Source organism: Anopheles nili, chromosome 2 (assembly GCF_943737925.1).
Source record: "Anopheles nili chromosome 2, idAnoNiliSN_F5_01, whole genome shotgun sequence".
Lineage (NCBI taxonomy): Eukaryota > Metazoa > Arthropoda > Insecta > Diptera > Culicidae > Anopheles > Anopheles nili.
In genome coordinates, this window is record NC_071291.1 from 2984698 (window position 1) to 3003707 (window position 19010).

At 41.9% G+C, this 19010-nt stretch overlaps 3 protein-coding genes across 3 annotated transcripts; 1 reads left to right on the forward strand and 2 right to left on the reverse strand.

Annotated features, from left to right (window-relative positions):
• Positions 1-190: 190 nt before the first annotated feature.
• Positions 191-7330, reverse strand: LOC128721398 (ATP-binding cassette sub-family C member 4-like). Its single transcript, XM_053815150.1, has 9 exons — positions 7146-7330; positions 5246-5377; positions 4886-5178; positions 3926-4317; positions 2438-3865; positions 1704-2346; positions 1412-1642; positions 661-1354; positions 191-583 (listed from the first exon to the last, which is right to left on the reverse strand). The coding sequence occupies exons 1-9, from the start codon at positions 7328-7330 to the stop codon at positions 259-261; spliced, it is 4323 nt and encodes a 1440-aa protein (XP_053671125.1). The 3' UTR covers positions 191-258.
• A 3613-nt stretch (positions 7331-10943) lies between these two features.
• On the forward strand, positions 10944-12544 carry LOC128730941 (uncharacterized). The gene is made up of 3 exons (XM_053824032.1): positions 10944-11454; positions 11517-11600; positions 11677-12544. Exons 1-3 carry the CDS (start codon positions 11072-11074, stop codon positions 12479-12481), a joined length of 1272 nt encoding a protein of 423 aa, XP_053680007.1. The 5' UTR covers positions 10944-11071; the 3' UTR covers positions 12482-12544.
• Positions 12545-12821: 277 nt separating this feature from the next.
• On the reverse strand, positions 12822-18413 carry LOC128720670 (eukaryotic translation initiation factor 4H-like). Its single transcript, XM_053814355.1, has 4 exons — positions 18382-18413; positions 17158-17457; positions 16674-16822; positions 12822-16244 (listed from the first exon to the last, which is right to left on the reverse strand). Exons 1-4 carry the CDS (start codon positions 18411-18413, stop codon positions 15745-15747), a joined length of 981 nt encoding a protein of 326 aa, XP_053670330.1. The 3' UTR covers positions 12822-15744.
• Positions 18414-19010: the final 597 nt, after the last annotated feature.

Here is a 19010-nt window from a genome sequence, read left to right on the forward strand (position 1 = left end):
GTCAAGTATTATTAATAATATTAAGAGTAAACTTAAAATAATGAAAATCTGAGACACGTTGCAAAAGCATTCAAAATACCACATTGAATATCTTAAACAATCTCAATCGTACCCTCCACAATTTGATTAACTCAGTGATGCATGATTTGTTTCATTTCACTTTTATACAGTGTCGTTTAAAAATGGCAGTAGTAAAGCACATGTGTTTTCTTGCGAATAAACGACTTTACGGAAGTTGTTCTTTGAATAGTGCACTAATTATTCCTGTACTTCTTTGCCAAAACGCCACGGATTTGGCATGCCTTTCATAAGATGTCGATTGGGGTCCATTCGTCCATAAGTATCCGCTGCAATGCGTTTGAGAAATTCCGATTCGGATGTTCCAGTTGCTTCCACCATTTCCCTCAAAATGCTTCCTTCCTGCTGTAGTAGCGCATGCGGCGTTTCGAACTCTCGAGCCATGCCGGCATCCATCACTAGAATTCGATCGGAATCCATCACTGTGTGCAGACGATGAGCAACCGTTAGCACAGTGCAGTGTTTGAATTTCTCTCGGATAGTTTTCTGAATCAATGCATCAGTCCTAAGCAAATAGTAAAAAAAAAACAAATAAATTTGCAACGTTCTTGAGACTCACTAAAATGCTGTGTTGATTCTTACTGTGGATCTACGTTGGCAGTTGCTTCATCCAGCACTAAGATCTTATTGTTTCGCAATATAGCTCGAGCTAGGCAGATTAACTGTCGCTGCCCGACGCTAAAGTTAGTACCTCCTTCAGTCACCATAAAATCAAGACCGCTAATGGCCGAACGCAGTTCTACCTCACCAATTGCCCGCCATAGCATGTCATCGTCGTACAAACTGAACGGATCTAAGTTGTACCGAATGGTTGCACTGAACAGTACAGGATCCTGGGGAATGATCGATATTTTCGAGCGCAATGCTTCAAGCGAAATAACGCCCGTGTCGATACCATCGACCATAATGCGCCCATCGATCCGTGCCAATCGAAAGAGCGCCCCAATTAGGGACGATTTCCCAGCCCCAGTACGGCCAACGATTCCAACTTTCCACGTGGGCTCTATGACGAGCTCCAGATTCTTCAATACTGGCGGAGCATCTGGTTCATAGCAGAGAGACATGTTGTGGAACTGAATTTGTCCTTTCCATGGCCAGTCGCCAGGAGGCACTTTCGGTGGGTCAGTTTCACAGGGGATTTCCGTGTACTGTACGACGCGTTCGACCGCCGTCATCTGCTGAATTGATTCTGTAGTCTGTCGAATTCCATACTGCACCATACCGGTTAGAATGAGGGCCTGAGATATGGCCAAGCCAACATTGGCACTAAAAGTGTCTGCAAACAAGGAGATCTGTTAGATAAGAAATATCTGACTTTTCATTTATACATTACCTTGATGCAGCACAATGAAGCTAAACGTTACACATCCTACAAATGCTGTGCTGATACAATCAAGCCATAGCCCTAGAGCTGCATTACTTGCCATGGTAAGCTGCCAAACTGCTGAGTGGACATTCTGTAGATCGTCGAATTCTTCTCGAATTTTTTCCTGTATACTGCTCGCGCGTATGGTCGATAAGCCAGTCAGGGTCGCGGAAAGATGCGAAAAGACCGGACTACGAGCTAAAAGATCGATAGAAAAAATATCTCAATAGAGTTTAAATGCATATCTGAATTTACTTACTGATGCCTTCTAATCGTTTTAAATCCTGAATTGGTCTCAAATATAGCTTGAGGGCAATTGCGTATAGCAACACTGCTCCTAGCAAGGGCAACAGCAACAGCGGATTCACAATGGTGATCATCGTCAAGATCCCGCTCATAACTAGCAAAATTTGAATTGCTTCAATCATTGCTTTGGGCAGGAGCTCATCGATCGCACCCATGTCCTTTGAAAAGCGATTCAAAATTCGTCCGGAAGGGTTCGTGTCGAAGAACCGCATTGGGGCGGTCAAGATGCGTGCAAACATACGATCATGTAGATTACGGGACGCCTTCATGCAGATGTTGAAAAACAAATAACCTCGGAAAATAGTGAATAACACCACTCCAATAATGATCACTCCATATGAGTACAGAAAATCAACCGTAGACGTGCTTACGGATTGCTCATCTACCAGTCGTAGCTCCTCTTGGCGTGTCCAGTACGTTACAAAATAATCCGATCCGCTAACTATCGCTTGCGAGAAAACTAGCATGAAAAATGTGAACAGCAACATCAGAATGTTGCCTCCGGATAAGAAATATGTCGCCCAAATGCGCCAAGAAATGCTTCCCTCAGCCTGGTCTTCGCCCACTTGACGACCAAGATTTTCCGCCACACTGGACTGTGAATGCGAAGATTGATAAACGTGTATTAATTGCTGTTATATGTTACTTGTGCTTTCTCCTACTAACCGCACACGAGCTTGGTGTCACGCCGCGTAGTGAAACTGAGCTTCCTTTCAATAGCTTGTACCCATCCAGTGTCACCCCATCGATGAACGGAATCTCATCTTCCGGTATTTCTGAATTAAGTACGCTTTCTTCCGTTGAACCCGCTTCCGAAGCACCGGAGTTGAGCAGCTTTCCGAAGTCGACCTTACCGTTGGCTAGCTCAGTGTACGTGCCCTGTGTAACAATTTTTCCTCCTTCTATGATCACAATCCAATCGGCCTCCTTTAGGAAATGCACTTGATGTGTTACTAGGACACGTGTTGCCTTCTGTTTTTGAGCCAAGAAACCCCTTGGACCCATCACCTCATCGAACAGATGCTTCCCAACGTGAGCGTCGACGGCACTGAGCGGATCGTCCAGCAAATATATGGATGCATTGTTATACACAGCTCGCGCCAAGCTTACTCGAGCTCGCTGTCCCCCAGATAGTGAGGTGCCACGCTCGCCAACCACAGTTCTGTCTCCATCCGGAAGTTGCTGGAAATCGGTTGCCAGGGCACAGTGCCGTACTACCGCCTGATACCGGTGACGATCGTAAGGCAAACCGAACAGAATGTTGTTCCGCACAGTACCGGTGAACAGCCACGGTTCCTGAGAGCCATACGACACGTCTCCGTTGATTATCGCCGTGCCATTCTGAATAGGAAGCTCGCCTAGCAGCATCTGTAGCAAGGAGCTCTTACCCGCTCCAACTGGTCCGATTACCGCCAGTAGCTTCCCAGTGTCGATTTTTACACTTATATCCTTCAACGTTTTAGCTGCCGTCTCCTCCCAGCTGGCCGTTACGTTTTTCAGCTCAAGCGCAGGTTCTTTCGGATCCTCCGTGAGGTGCAGATCGTTAAGGTTTCGCTGCAGCCCATGCGTGGTGGACTGCGGGGAAGGATCGTGTTCCTGTAGCGCCAGAAACTCTTCTATGCGTTCTATCGACACGAGAGCTTCGGCACCAAGCGACACTGCGAGCGGATAGAAGATGGCAGCCGTCAGCTGAAGTATGTTGAAAAACTGAGCCATCGGAAAGACGATATCGGCCGTAATGGAACGACCCTCGATCACACAGCACGCTATCGCAAGAAACAGTGTCGAGCGTTCGGTGAACACCATCGTGCTAAGGTAGATACCGCGAATGTACGATGCCCATCGAATTTGGCGTACTTCTTTTTTGCGCGCGATGGAAACGACCTTATGAAACGGTTTCTCCCACGCGTACATCTTGATTACTTGAATGCCCTGGATCAGTTCATTCATGATACCGACACGTTGATCCGTCTTCTTAGCCACACGCATCCGAATGATCGAGCTCAACCGGCTCAGTCCAGTCTGTACGGGGATAGTTTTGACGAGTAGTCCAACTACACCGACCACTGCTGCCCATTGCACTCGGCGCCAGATGAGGTAACAAGTAAAACATGCCTGAAATCACATTGCAGTCATCCGTACATACGTGCTCGCCTGAACGCTTCAATTGCTCACCTGAAACGGCAGTACCCAAACGTAGTGCATGTATATGAACCCGTAGTCCAACCGGCTCACATCATTGGACAGCAGGTTGATCATGTAGCCAGCAGGTGTCTGTCCAGCCGCCTTCTTCGACATGCGCAGTGTCTTTCGATAGATCAATGAACAACTTGCGATACGCATGCGAGCTCCCACCAATCGCTGTCGCAGATCCGAATGGTGACAGCAGAAGCAACCCAACAGCGTCAGCAATACCAGCAACCCAGAAAGCCAAAAGGCATCATTCCAGGCATGATGTAGGAAGTCGGACAAATCATCGATAAGTGTTTGATTCGGGGCAACTATTGTCGTGTCGGCATCGAGTGATACGCCTTCGTAGGCTAGATCCGTCGCTAGGAGCGTATCATCTAAAACACATCGGAAGGCAAAATATGATTCAAATGCAAATCAGCTGTAATTTGTTAGTTTTTTTACATCATACTGTTGATAAGATGCCATAAACATAGACAAGAATTGTGGGGAAAATATCAATGAATGGAACATTCCTCAAGCATTATGTCTCATTTTTTTCGACATGCCCATACATTTGCATTATTGATAACACGTGTATTCAATGGCCGCTGTCTCTCGGTTGAAATGTTTACTATTTACAGGACGAGATCCGAAAGAACGTATGAATGATGGTTATATAACTATATAATATTTCATAACGGTCCAATGCGCTATCATTTCATTCTCTGGTATCATACCAAAAGAAAAGGAAGTATACTAACATCTTTTACGATCACTCTTTCTCCAAAAAAAACCCGCATTGTAGTTACTTTTCTTAAATCATCATTATCCTGGCCCTTTTATCACTCCCGATAGAAGATTTTTTAACGTTGCTCAGTGCGTATCACAAAATGTTCGTTGTTGTTTTAAACTGGAATTGATTAGTTCGAAAGACTACACATTTTTAGTACACCATCAACCTACCTGCCAGACCAACATTTGGCTTACGGCCACCGATGCTATTGCCCGGTGCCGGAGGACTGTCGTCCGTGCTAATCTTGCGCTTACGGCGTCGTTTGTTAATCATGGCCGTCTCGTCGAATATGAGGTTCTCGAGATGCGATTGCGTTGTTTTTGGAAGCATCATCAGTGGCATCGCAAGCGGCGGTAACGTGCTGATTTCCGCATTATGCAAATCCACCACTGCAAGGTGGGTGGAATTCGTTGGTTCCTGAAATTGCACAAGTAACTGCGCCAGCACTACCGGTAGAATGGTTCTATCGGTAGGAACCCGAATAAGAGGTCTTAACTTAATTGTAAAACAACAGAATTCTAAATACCTACTTTATGAGGACGAAAAGAAAAATAAGAAACCCATCGAACAGACATTGTTTGTAAAACGTTCGAAACAGGGCATTGCGCAGCTTCGGTTCGCGGGATGCGATACGAGCCTGGGACACTTCCTTTTCCCATTGTCTGAGGATGGCATCGAGCGTTTGTGACGGAAACATGAAAAGAAAATACGAAAAGAAATAAAATAAAACAACGTATGCATCCGTGAGATAACACAAGCCGTATAATCTGCAGAGTGCTTTAAACTCTCGGTATCAACGAAGTGAATTATGATTTCCGCGTTGCGTTCCAATGCATCTGATGCAACCAATGTCGGAACTCTTTTTGTGTGACATCATCAAACGATACGTGTTGATTGGTTTCCTTGCTAGATTGTTTTTTTTTTCCTGTTGAGATCAAACATTGCTTACACAATCTGTAAACGCACCATAATCATCGGCATAGCATCGATCTAGTTCGATGTTGCCAGCATCGTTACGTTCTACTTCCAGATCAGGTTGCGTTGCCGCCGGTTGAAATATCATTCTTGCAGCCAAAATGATCAACGTTTTCTGATCACATAGAAACGATACGATCGAGAGCAGAACAATTGCTACGTGGGTTTTGATTGATGGTCTCGCCATGGGAAAAGGTCGACCAAGGTTGATTTCATTTCCTTTTGTCGAATACTGCAACCCTCCTAGCGATCCTTACAACGAAATTGGCTTACACACTACAAAGATTGCTAACATCAATTTAACGGCGGCGTAAAACCTTATGAATGATAATAAATTTATGAAGTTCAGCTAGACTAAATACTTTTCCTTCTCTACTTATGGAACGTTAGTACTAATACGAACTACTAGTACTAATAGAAGAGATACAAAAACGTGTTGATATATTTCGTGTGAACAGTCAAAAACAGGTTTCATCAACGCCGAACAGTTAAAATTCTCATCCTCCATTGGACTGGTGGTGAGACGAATACAGGTTCTATTAATTTAATACGCTTGCCAAATGCGTTATGTTGATCATGGACTCACAAGCAGGAGATCTGCACTGCGGTAGTTCTTTTGCTGGTTTTTTTTCAATATAACTTTTATTTGTAAAATGTTACTCCATACTACTTCCTCCATACTAGTCTAGAACCAAAGTCATATAATAAGGCTAAACATGTTATCCCAGGTTAGTGATGACGATGAAAAGCAGAGATTATTGTTAGCCTTCCGGAACAGCACTAGCTAGACGCAGCTTATCGTAGACATGACTAAGGTCAGCGACGCGATGGTATAAATTTCGTTGATAAAACCTTGATTATTCTGGCCTACCCTTGCATCTGCAGATAAAAGTCTCGTAAAATAGTCGTTTGGAAGAGACAAGCACAATACACTAGCCAAAATATTGTGATGTACCCTGGTAATTTATTTAGCTCCACATTCTTTTAATCTCATTTTTCTCATTTGAATAACCAAAGATAATTGATTACAATTGATATTTACGTTTCGTATATTGGTACAACGCGATTAGGGTTTCCAATACGTTATATGTAGAGTTAGAGTGAACAGTGTTATCTAATATGTAAGTAATGAAAGGACAAGGCTTTTAAATATTACATGGTAATCTCCCTTTCACTTTTCTCACAGTTTATTTAATGAAATTCAAAACAAAAGCCAAAGCACGACTAGAAAAACGGTAGTAACATAGTAAACCCCAAAAGAAAGCGAAATGAACAGCTCATTTATTGAATGATCGTAAAATAGCGCATAAATGAACGTGTCTGGACGAATAAATATCGTCCGTTTGTTTGATCGCGCACAGTAGGTCACTAGTACAGCGTAGACACATATGATTACATGGTGCTTGATTCGAGCGAGTTGAATAACCTTGACACAAAACAAAACCGGGTACTTACTCTTCCAGCTCATCGCCGAGATCCTCGGATCGGTCCGCTTTCAGGCACTTTGTCAAATCGTCCTTACCGAGGCCGCGTCGCGAACCACGATAGAACAGCGGAAGTAACCAGCCGAAGAACAGTTGTGACAGGCAGAAGGCCCCTTTGCGCGGGTTTTTCTTCACTGGTTTGGAGGAGCTGTCCATCGTCGCTGCGGCGCGTGAACACGTGGAAAACGATAGAACACTAACTCGATCAACCTCCTCGTGGGGTTATGCTGCTGGCCCGGAGAACCACTAAAACACTGATGCACCAGACACAGCAGCACCGTGGTAAGGCACATTCACCGCACACTTGTAACTGACGCTTTCGTCCATTAGTGACACGCTTTGGCACAGTACACCAAACTGGTAGGGTGTCACCGATGCATATGCCCTCTGAAATTGTACTCTATCTCCAACCCGTGCAAGACACGCACTGAAAACGCACGATATTGTGCTCTGCTCGTAAGCCCCCAGTATCGGGAAGTCAAAACTGATAGTTGTAACCTGCGAAATCAACGCCACAGAGCAGCTCGTAAATGCGCAATATTCAACATCCGGCAGTTTGTGTGACCGCAAAGTGAACTAATGCTATTAAAAACGGAAGTAATCGGAAACTCATCAATGCCACACTGTCCCTGCTCAAGCTGATAAAATGGATGCTTCCATAATTCGCTAATTTTTGAAGAAGCGTCCTTGGCGCTATTTCCGCAGAAAAAATAGAAAGTTTTGATTTCTGTTTTGCGAGTACACATAAATGCGATAGTTGTAAAAAGAAACCCTCATTCCGGACACCTGCCACACCTATCTTTGCTGCCACTTAGCGTTGTCCCTGACAAAGGTCAATTAAAGGTGGTAAGTAATTCTTCATCAGTATCTATTGCACTACATTGGACGAACTACTAGTGGACACTGAACATCTTTACGTTAGCAGCGCGAAGTTATGACTAAAGATGGCAAAGAATTCTCCCATCTCACATCTCAAGCTCAGCTATGTTTAGCAATTGGACGGTCAACTGATAAGCTGAACTCGATCCAGATGACTAAATGCCGCCCTATCAACGAGTCGGTTAAGCCTCAAGAACTCATCCTCTCTGAAATGTCTTCTGCTGGTCTACGACGATTTCACCCTCATTGCAATTTACTTTGAATAATGTTGATTTTTTATACTGTCGCTATCAAGCGATGAAGATAACGCAGGTTTATGAATTTAATGTTGTCGAAAGACAAAGAAACTTACAACAATGAATAAGAAACGGTAATTTTTCATATAAGGTTCAGAGAATCACAAATATTGCAAGGCGTGAATTTTGACCCAAACAATGGCAGGCAAAACACACAGAAAGTGCGAGAATTGCAACAGATTAGGTCCAATGTTGCAGCAGATTAGGTTCCATATAATAAAGAAATAATTTAACCTCTTCGTTGAACTATTGCAATCGACTAAACACACAACACTGTGGCATTCTATAAATCCTATACGATTCTACCAATAGCTCATGCGAATCTTACCATGTTGAAATGATGCAATGGGCTTCCTATGCTATCAATAGCCACTTCCAATCGAGTCACAAAAGTTGATAATCCAATAAGAACACAAGCTTGAGCAGTGAACTGTGTCTATCATTAACAAGTAAAACTGACCGTTTATTCGAAATGGAATGGAATAAGAAACGGTTTTGCAGGAATCACAGCACAGAATCGTTATATTTACGAAATAGCTACTTAAAGAGTGAAGTAGACACGATTGATACTGCTTGATTATTATAACTGGGATGCCAAACGGTAGTTTTTTGTCTCCTTTCAGTTAAATCAATAGCCAGCATGGCGAGCACGTGGAGTAGGGTCAGCGCGAAATTTAAGCCTTGTCGCTAAACAAGATTAAAGGTTTCTTGTTTTGCTCAAACGTCCTATTCCCGAAACGAACAAAAAATCCATCACGCATAATGGATAGATTTCGTCAATTTGCTATGCAGCATGTTATTTTGTAACGTTATCATTCTATTGATTTACACTATCAATTAGCCACCGAATTTAAAGGGATCATGCTGATCGTTTCACGTGCCACTAGCAGTGTCTGTCCGATCGCCGAAGAACGTGAAGCATAGAAATCATAAAAGTTCTTTCTGTCTTACGCAACGAACGCACGTAGGTGCTGTGCTTGTGCCTGTTAATCCGAACACGCCTCAAGGCGAGAGGTCATGAACATCGCTAGATGGAGGAGCATGCATTCCAAATATATTCTATTCACACTCAATAGTGTCGCACTAGTAGCTTTCTGTGCATTAATCATTTCTCTGAATGATAAACCGGAAGAACGCTGCTTTCGAAGAAGATTAGAACAATTGTGTGATGATTTGTTTAATGAGATTTTCTTTATAGTTTAAATAAATTGCTATGATTATGCTGGCTTTGGAAGAGAAATATTTGTCATCTCTCTATTGAAAATTATAAGCCAAAGGTTGTATTTTTCTTCGATTGCCCACGATGACTTTATATGTCGGTCGTTAATTTCATCCGTCACCCAATTGATTGCACGAAGCGACAGGCGATCGTGGATTTTGCAGGTCAGCGGCATCGATCACTTATCACATTAACTATCCAACTTGTTTGCTTCTCGTAAAGAGAATGGTTTTACGTAAAGAGAACATATTTTATGCGATTGGATCCGTCGCAACACAGCACAAACTAACAGCACAAAACTTACGCGTATCGATTCAAGGGCCACTGTATCACCACGCCAAAAAGCAACCAACTATCGATCGTAGATCGAATGTTGTGAATCCGCACGGGAGCGAACAAATCACGGTTGATTCTACAGGGGAGCCGAATCACAACCCAAATGTGAATCGCGAGAAAACATACGCAACATAGAACCGGCAAATGCTCGCTCCCTCCGAGTTGGGAGCGAGATTTGTGTTTTTCCGTTCATACGTACGGATTGAGATTGAGCAGGGATCGAAGCGGGTCTCATCGTGCACGCAACAGGCTGCCATGTGTCAAAGACGTTGACGGGTAGCATGACGCATACATAACATAGATTTATGCTGGCCTATTTTACACCCTTTTGTCAAGGTACGATTTTCACACTTGCTTTGGTTATTTACTGAACGAAGCATACAAATCGAACGTTAGAAGCTCGATTGTATTCGACCGATGCAGCTATATCAATCACGATAGGCTAACTGGCACGTTATTATGCGAAGTGCCTTAGAATATTCACAATAGTGTTATAAATGCGGATAAATGTATGTGTAGGGAAAGTGCAAATGAATTCATTTAATCTTGCTCATGCTACGCAAATTTCGGAAGCATGCCGCTATGCTCCTTAAACATAAATAGTGCGCGTGCTCACCTACACACCGCCAATATAACGATTTTTTTACGCCCGGTGAAGCATACGTGGTAAAACCGGCATGCATTTTTTTTTTCATCTTAAGTTACGACAGCTACAGTGTTCGTGACATCTGATTCCACGGGCATATTTTTTTATATCCTACTTTTCAGCTCTAGCTATCGTGCGCCTCCATCATCTCTTATCTTCCACAGTGCATGTGAGTTGGCAACATTAAATTGTTCAATTCTGATCCAATGATTGGCAGAACTTCAAATTACTGCTGATGCGTCTCACATTGTGATAGCTTACGGTTGGTAGATGTGAAGCAGTCGCTACTCGAATCCATACATCACGCTTTAGTAATTGATCAATTGTAGTCTGGACTCAGCAACGGCCACACTTCATAGAAACCCATTTGTAACAGTTCCGATAAGGGGCGATAACGCTGCAAATCACTTCACACGCATCGTGACTCGTTGTGTGCCTTATTACTGTAGGAAACCGACGCCTAACGATAGGTGGCGCAGAGTTTTATCCATCTCCGCTACATAGAATCTCGGAAAGGAATCATGGAAAATCCGAAACCATCGTCAAAACTGAGCGACATTTCAGCCAAATTTACTGAAGCTACGCTCGATGAGATCATTCAGAATGCGGGCGGTAAGCGGTGTATAAGCTGGAAGTTTCCGGAAACTAATTTCGCGAAAGGCGACGCCTATCTCAGCGAATTGTATCGAATTCAACTGACCGGTGAACCGAACGAACCAGGACAGGAGCCGTTCATAGTGAATGTTGTTGTAAAAACCATCCCAAAGAACGTTGGGCGTCGCAAAACGTTTCGGTCGGCGGACTTCTTTCGCAACGAGGCCAACTTCTACAATGTCGTGCTGAAGGAGCTGTATCGTTTTCAGGATTCGCGTAAACCGAAAAATCCGTTTAAAGATGTCAACGGGTAATTAATCTTTGCAAAATCTGAGAGCTTTTCCATGAACTTTTCCATTTTGGATATTCTAGGTGCTTTGTGGCGTACACGGATGGTGTGAACGATTTCATCGCAATGGACGATCTCGGTCAATATGGCTACCGCACGGCTTCGAGGTAAGTTTTGATATTGCGTAGCTTCGATGAGGATATGTCCCATAAATATGTGTCTACGCTCGTCATTTATGTGTAGGATCACAGGAGTAGGATTGGAGGACTGTCAACGCTGCATGCGAACCCTCGGTCGCTTCCATGCGCTGTCGCTAGCCATGAAAGAGCAGGAACCGGAGCGTTTCCATGAGATCGCTCACCAGCATGTAGAAGAAACGTACTATGCCGCTCGGCTCAAATCGTGGTATAACAACTTCATGAAGGTGCAAATCGACATCTCCCGGGACGCCATTGCTAAAGAATTTCCGGGAACGGACCTTGAGCGCAGGGTAAACAAATTTTTCGATTGCGATCTGTACGACCACATGGTCTACTTAACGCAAACGCGCAACCAGAACTCGGTTATCAATCATGGCGACTGCTGGATGCCAAATTTCATGTTTCACGATAGCACGCCCGCCATGCGCGTGATCGACTTTCAGTTGGCCCGGTACAGCTCCCCAGTTCTAGACATATCATTTTTCATTTACTCCTGCACCAGCCAGGAGTTACGCGAGGCTCACTATCAAGATCTACTGGATGCATACTATGGTGGAATGGCAGAGATGTTGCGAGACCTCGGCTCCGATCCCGATGTGGTATTTCCGTACTCGGAGCTATTGAAAGAATTGCAACAATACGCACGGTTCGGTTGTGGAATGGGCATCGAGTCGATACCCTTCTCGCTGCTGGAAGAGTCCGAAGTTCCCGATTTGGATAAAATTACTGGCGATGAGGAGATACCAATTGAAGTGATTTGGATTCTACGTCCCATCGCCACTCAAGCTGGACGGCGGCGTCTAACCGACATGTTTCGCCATGCCATTGACATGGGCTATTTGGATTAAGCGTTTATCGCAAAAAACCTATGTCTATAAATTTTAAATCAATAAAAGTGAACTCCTGAACAATTGAAAGCCCACAATGCATAAAAAGAACTTTTAAACATTGGAAATTGAAAGAACCATCAAAGGAGAATGTAAGCAAAAAAACCAGAACAGCGAATAATCAAATTTTAATGTTCTCAAGACATTTAGCAATATTCTAGCCCGTCGAAGATCAAAACATTCGTGTAACATGGAACAATCAGATTTGAAACTACGCACAAAAGAAAAATCAAAGTCTGTTCATTCATTTATTTTTTCTAATTACTTTATTGATGTTTTGTCAATTTCTTGTCAATTCTCAGAGGTTCTTTTGTTACCAGTACTAATCAGCTTTGAATAGTGATCGTATTTAGGATTGTTATTTAGTCTTTGTTTTCTTTTTGTTGTTTGTTTTGTTTTCTTTTTGTAGCAATACACAATACTTATTTTAAAGAGTGCTACTAACAGTATTTCAATTCATTTTTACATCTTCCACAAATGCTTTTTATGATTCCTTCTCTCGTGTTACTAGTATTATGTAGTTTTTCTTCATTTTCGTTACATTTTTCACTTTTTTCGATTCTTTTTAGTACTTTCTTATAATAGCTTTTTTGAAACTGTTTATGCATTTCATTTGTTATACTTTGTTTGATTACAAGTTTACATGATTCACATGCAATTAAAACCTACGAAGCTAGTAATTTTAATTGATTCATTGGCCTAGTTTAACTGATCGGAACATGTAAGGTGAGTTAAATCAGGATGATACGGTAAATCTGTATTCAAAATTCTAGACCCTTTAAATGTTTACGAAAATACTTATGATTAGCATACAGGATTGCTAATGTGTTGGAATTCCTAATTAACTTATTTATTATTCAATTAGAACATTAGACAACCATCAATGAGCAATTGAAGAATACAGAGACTTGAGATGTTTAAGTTCCTAAAGTTCCCTGTGTCGCTGTTACATGTTGAGAGTTACAAGCTTCAAGGTACATTTACTGCAGAAAAAAGCTTACCTTATCCAAACATACTTCAATGTCCACACTTTCGGCTGGTATTTTTTGTATTATTTTTTACCAGGTTTCTTTATTTTCCAGAAAAAATGGTACATCATACGAATACAACCTAGACATTGCGTAGACAATGTCATACAAAATGAAAGTCAAACAAATAAAAAAAAATTAAAATACAGTTGTAATGAAAACGAAAGGAAAAATAATAACTCTCAAATAACTCAACACAACGAACGCAACATTCAACGTCGTTATGCTGTTATCGACGCCTATTTAAACATTTGGAATTATTTTTAATAGACGAAGCGACGGTTTTCCTTAGATTGCTTCTGCGTGGTGCTGAGATTTTGCTCCTTATTTGTTTGTCGTCATTGCATTTTGTTTTCGCTCTGGTTCGTCTTATCTTTCACTTTGCGCGTTTCTCTTTTGCTGGTTTATCTCTTCAGACGTAGTTCAATGTTCAATCATTTATGTTGCTGTCTAAAGAGAATTAATTGTTCCGTGCATATGAAAACAAGTAGCCTGATTTTAAAATCCTGAAGTATGCCAACTACTAGGCTATAAAAGTAGCTTCTCTAAACATGAGTGAGCAACAGCAACGCAAAGCACAACAATTTGCTCTTGTTAGTCAACGTAAATCTAATTCAAAACATCCTAGTTTGTTATGAAGAAAGAGGTCCGCAACAATCAAACTATTAGCTTTGTTTTACTGCAGCTGTGTCTCTTACTTTAAAATATGGGTTGTATGCACGATATTTTTTTATAATTACATAAGTCCAGTGTTTTTTTTTCATTCAATGTGAACAGTCAACTAATGATCTTGTGTTTTACTGCTTTCGGTTTCATATTTTGCTTTCCTTTTGTTTTATTATGTTTTTTTTTGATACCCAAGGGCCGAATGCACCTCGCGAGCTGTACTATTAATTCATTACCTTTAGCGTATTACATAGTTATATTAATGTTATTATCTTTATTATTTGTATTTTTTCACTTTGTCTCTCCATTAGATGCTGTTATTATTTGTAGAAAAAAGCTTACAAATAAAAGAATATAAATTATCTTTAACTATCTGTAATAGCATCCCCTGACTTTTGCTGCGCTATCGATGCAACTGTGAGCGTGAAAGTGGTGTAACTGTTTCATTTCCTGGATTATGGTATGTTTTGTTGCCTTAGGTTATGCACTCGTTTTTTCTGTTATCGATGCATTTACGATGATTTAGTCATAGCATTTCGAATGTCTAATGCTTGTTTTCCTATTGCTTTCAACATAAGCCTAATACATGACCATGCTTGAGCATGGCTGTCAAGAATATTTGTGACCGTGCTACAATTTCTTGCATCCGTTATCGTTAATTCTGCTCAGCACGTCAGCAGCCATCATTACATTAGTCAGTTGTTCAGTTCGATCGATTAGTACGAGCTTCGACCAACAATACCTATGAAATAATGCATTTCTTCTTCCATACCTTTTGCGGTTAATCAAGTCACGTGAGTATTACTATATTAACATTTCTTTGCTGTTGAACTGTCATTTATTGGAATTCGCACATAGTAATCTGCAATTATTTGGATTTCGACGACGGCAACTGTGCACGGGGCAATCAAGATAGGTGTAGAACCCACCGGGGTGATCAAGATAAGTCGTAATAGCTTGTTGTCTTAGATAGTGTATTATTTTTCTAAGAAAGATGATGAACTTGTGACGAGAGAAATAGGCATTACAAAATATTAACCTCTTCCTTCTTGCTGTGCTATACATTTGAAGGAAGCGAAAATAGAACGAATCACAAATGGAATTTTAATACAGCTTTCGCTTACTTTTACGCAAGCCAGTTTCATAAGCGCTTTGGGAAAACCATATGATGTTCCTGATCGCAGCTAACCAAGTATCCTGCGATTATACTGTGTTAATGATACATTTTATACATACACAACTATCAGGAAGTGTACAAACTGAAACGGTACCTATATAGTTGAAACAAACAATAAGAACGGAAAACGCACACAGTTTTCAACTCGGAAAAAGGAAAAAATAGCACGCATGGACACAGAAATTGAAAACTCCGGATAAGACCAGTGCTTGCGCTTACCAGAGCGAAGAAAATGCGAACTTAAACAATAGGAGCCGCCATCTTATCATATTCCTACCGGCCTAATCAGCATCTCATCATTAAAGTGCGCGTATGTGTGTGTGTGTTTTTTTTTACTGTTCCATGAATTACTCTTAATTATCGACGGCCGCACTAGACGAAGCACTACCTCCACCGCCGTCACCACCGCTGCTGCCCTCACTGCCAACACTGTTGGCATGCTTCCGCGCAAGGTCTGGGCCGATCTTTTCCTCGCGCGGTCGTGCGTTGCCAAAGATGGCCGCGGCCTGCTTCGTTTCCGCTAGCGAATTTAGCGGGGCGTTCACTGAGCGCGGGGCCAGTTTGAGCCGGGGCCGTTCTTCCATGTTCAGATTTGGATTGGAAGGTGGTGGATAGTGTTGCGAGGATGAGTCTTTTCTCCGATCGTTGTCGCGATATTGATTACTACTGCGACCGTAGTTCCCATATCGATTCCCATCATCACCACCGCGCCCATAGCCGCCGTCACGATCGTTATAGCGACCGCCACCGCCACGTCCATCACGGTCAGGACCGTCACGGCCCCATTCGTCTCGGCCACCTCCGTCGCGATCGTCACCAAAGTTTCCGTACCTCCCTCGGTTAGGTGCCCGATCTACTCGAAGTTTGGCATCCCCATCGATGAGCGATGATTCCGGAAAATGAAATATCAAATATTACAAATGGCGCACTTGTCCAATAGCCAGGCGAAACGAAATAATAATAGAAATCAGTTGTGCACAAGAGTGATGCATCGGTTTACGAAAGTAATAGTTTTTGGTGCCATGAAGCAAAAGGAATTTACGATAAGCTTTACTGTCTATACCAGATTGGCTAGGTTGAGGCGATGTAACAAATTTACGATAAGTGCAACACTACTACCATGCGGGGTTCACTATTTCTACAACACATTCCAAGGAGCAAAAAAGAATGTTTTGAAAAGATCGTAATTTTGTAAACTTTTTCTGATCAACTTTACCGTTATAATTATTGGAACGTCCACCGCGGTTTCTATCGTAATCGTTTCTGCCGTAGTTATCATTACCGTAGTTCCTGTCCAGACCTCCACTGCTAATTGGGCGATTGTTCATTTGATTAGGACCGCCACGATTGTAGCCACCGCCGCCACCTCCACCGCTTGGTCCACCGGGACCACCGCGATTTTGCTGGCCACCTCGTTTGTTAAATCCGCCCCTGTTTGGAAAGATAAATTTAATTAATGCATTTGAACTACATGTTGATGGTATGACAGAGTATTTTAATAGAATACTGCACATGTTAAGTATGCTATGTAGTCATAAAAGATTGTAAGAAATTGCATGCCACGAAAAAAAGGCAGCAGTGTGTTATCAGTTGTTGGATTAAAATGATATCGAGATATGTGGGATAGATTAACCCAGAGCAATAAAAATAATTTTAGCAAATTGAAAATATTTCCATGACATGATAAATCATTTTGAATGATAAAAACTAGATCCAAAAATATTCCTAAGAATCCAATTTTATACATTATCAATGGCAATACATACCTATCATTTTTCTTCTGCTCGGCAACGTCAATCCGCAGCGGTTCCGGTCGTTCATTTAACACAATCATGCCATCTAGCAGCAGCACCTTCTCCAGGTCATCCAGGGTGTCAAATTCGACATAGCAAAAGCCTTTAAATACGTCCGTTTCCTTATCCTTCACCAAACGAACGCTCTTCACCGCATAGTCCTTAAAAATGGCATTGATGTCACCCTGTACTATTCCATGGGGTAAGTTGCCAACGTACGCAAGGTACGGAGGCTCCGTCGGTAGCGGTTTACGGGGCCGCTCTCCTCCATATCTGTTGGATAGAAAATATACTTTGCCATAAGTATGTGATGAAACAATAAAACAAGAACATAAGAAGAAGAAGAAGAGTAATCAGAACTCGTTAGTATACGGTCTTTTTCGATTGTTCCACTAGAATCGCTTTGGTCCATAGTATCATAGGGCGTTAAACCGGTCTTTTGAATAAACTGAGCTCTATTTGCGATAGTACTCGCTTCTAAACATCGAATACCACTTCTCGAAAGCGTTTCCTGCAAACATCCTTCACAAGACCGGTCCCGGCTAATGGTGTTGGTTCTTTTGCTGCCCGGTATGATGACCGTGGTCTGCTATTTTTAGTCAATTGTATTTTTTGTTTTCAGACCTCTTGGTGCCGCTTTTGACTTCCTGTCTAATCCACAAGCAGCACACAGTTTAGTCAACTGTTGTCCGTTCCGATATGATGCATTCTTTGCCGGCGTAGATATTGACGTCGTTCTATTGTAACAATTCCGACACTGTACCTTTGGACAAGTTCGATGGAAGCACCACTTCTGGCGAGGCCCACTATGGACTAACGAGTTTGACAGATAACCAGAACTTTTCTCGCAATTCTTTTGTTGAATGTTCAAATAGTTCCTTCGAAAATGGGCTTAGATGAGATATACTACCTACTAGCGGAAACCCAAGTTACCACCATGGACCACCCATCCACCCACCCCCATCATCATCACCGTGGCGATTTGGCTTTACAACACTCAGCATAATCGGAAGACACCACCACGAGTGTCGCTGTAGGAAGCGGTGTTCCGACCAACGCACTTTTACGCTGACTGCGCCCGATCTTGGAGCACAATTCGATCACACAGCATTGCCATGGCAGCCAGCCGGCAGTAGGAATCATTCCACACAAAAATCTATGCTGTTTTTATTATTTAAAAGACTTCGTTTAATTTACCTATTATTATCATGTGTACCTCTTCCTGCCATTATTAAAGCAACGTGGTGGTGTCGCGAGTGCAGAAAATACCTTTTCGGCACGGTGTTTGGCTTTTGACGTTTCAAGCCGGTCCTGGTAGAACTGCAAGCGTAGCACGTGCACTAGAAATTATTTCACGGAATTGCAAAGAAAATATTGTAGCAATGAATCGGCTTTGTATGCAAAAAGTATTTAGAAATATTACAGCTTATCTCTAATATACAAAAGCTTTTGAAATAAGAAGAAAAGATAGATCTAATGATAAAACATATTATGAAATAATTTGAAGTTTGCCTAGACGAATTGAGCTATTAAAACATAATTTGCTATTTATTATTAATTTAAATATAATTAAATTCCTTTAGTTTACTGAATGTTGCATACGTTTTGGCAAGCATTTAGCAAATATCCCTTGGGGAAGCGCAGTTTAAAATATCCCTTATAGTTGGCAGCTGTCATATGGGACGTTCTTATCACAATGGTCGAAGAGCCATTAGCAGTATCACAACTTTTATGTACTCATGTGTTAATAAATTTCTTAAATAATAATGTTACTGTGAATAATATACCATGAGTCATCAACATGTGATAATGTGAATTTATCCAAA

Bases quoted from the DNA above. Each gene is read 5' to 3' on its own strand.
- LOC128720670 (XM_053814355.1), bottom strand. From the start codon at position 18,413: ATGGCAGGAAGAGGTACACATGATAATAATAG. The intron at 17,458-18,381 runs GTAAATTAAACG...TCTATCCAACAG, and splicing joins GGTACACATGATAATAATAG to ATATGGAGGAGAGCGGCCCC. The intron at 16,245-16,673 runs GTAATGATAACT...AACTTCGAGTAG, and splicing joins AGGTCTGGACAGGAACTACG to ATCGGGCACCTAACCGAGGG.
- LOC128721398 (XM_053815150.1), bottom strand. From the start codon at position 7,330: ATGGACAGCTCCTCCAAACCAGTGAAGAAAAACCCGCGCAAAGGGGCC. The intron at 1,355-1,411 runs GTAATGTATAAA...CCTTGTTTGCAG, and splicing joins CTTCATTGTGCTGCATCAAG to ACACTTTTAGTGCCAATGTT. The intron at 584-660 runs GTAAGAATCAAC...CTATTTGCTTAG, and splicing joins ACTGCCAACGTAGATCCACA to GACTGATGCATTGATTCAGA.
- LOC128730941 (XM_053824032.1), top strand. From the start codon at position 11,072: ATGGAAAATCCGAAACCATCGTCAAAACTGAGCGACATTTCAGCCAAA. The intron at 11,455-11,516 runs GTAATTAATCTT...TGGATATTCTAG, and splicing joins CCGTTTAAAGATGTCAACGG to GTGCTTTGTGGCGTACACGG. The intron at 11,601-11,676 runs GTAAGTTTTGAT...ATTTATGTGTAG, and splicing joins GGCTACCGCACGGCTTCGAG to GATCACAGGAGTAGGATTGG.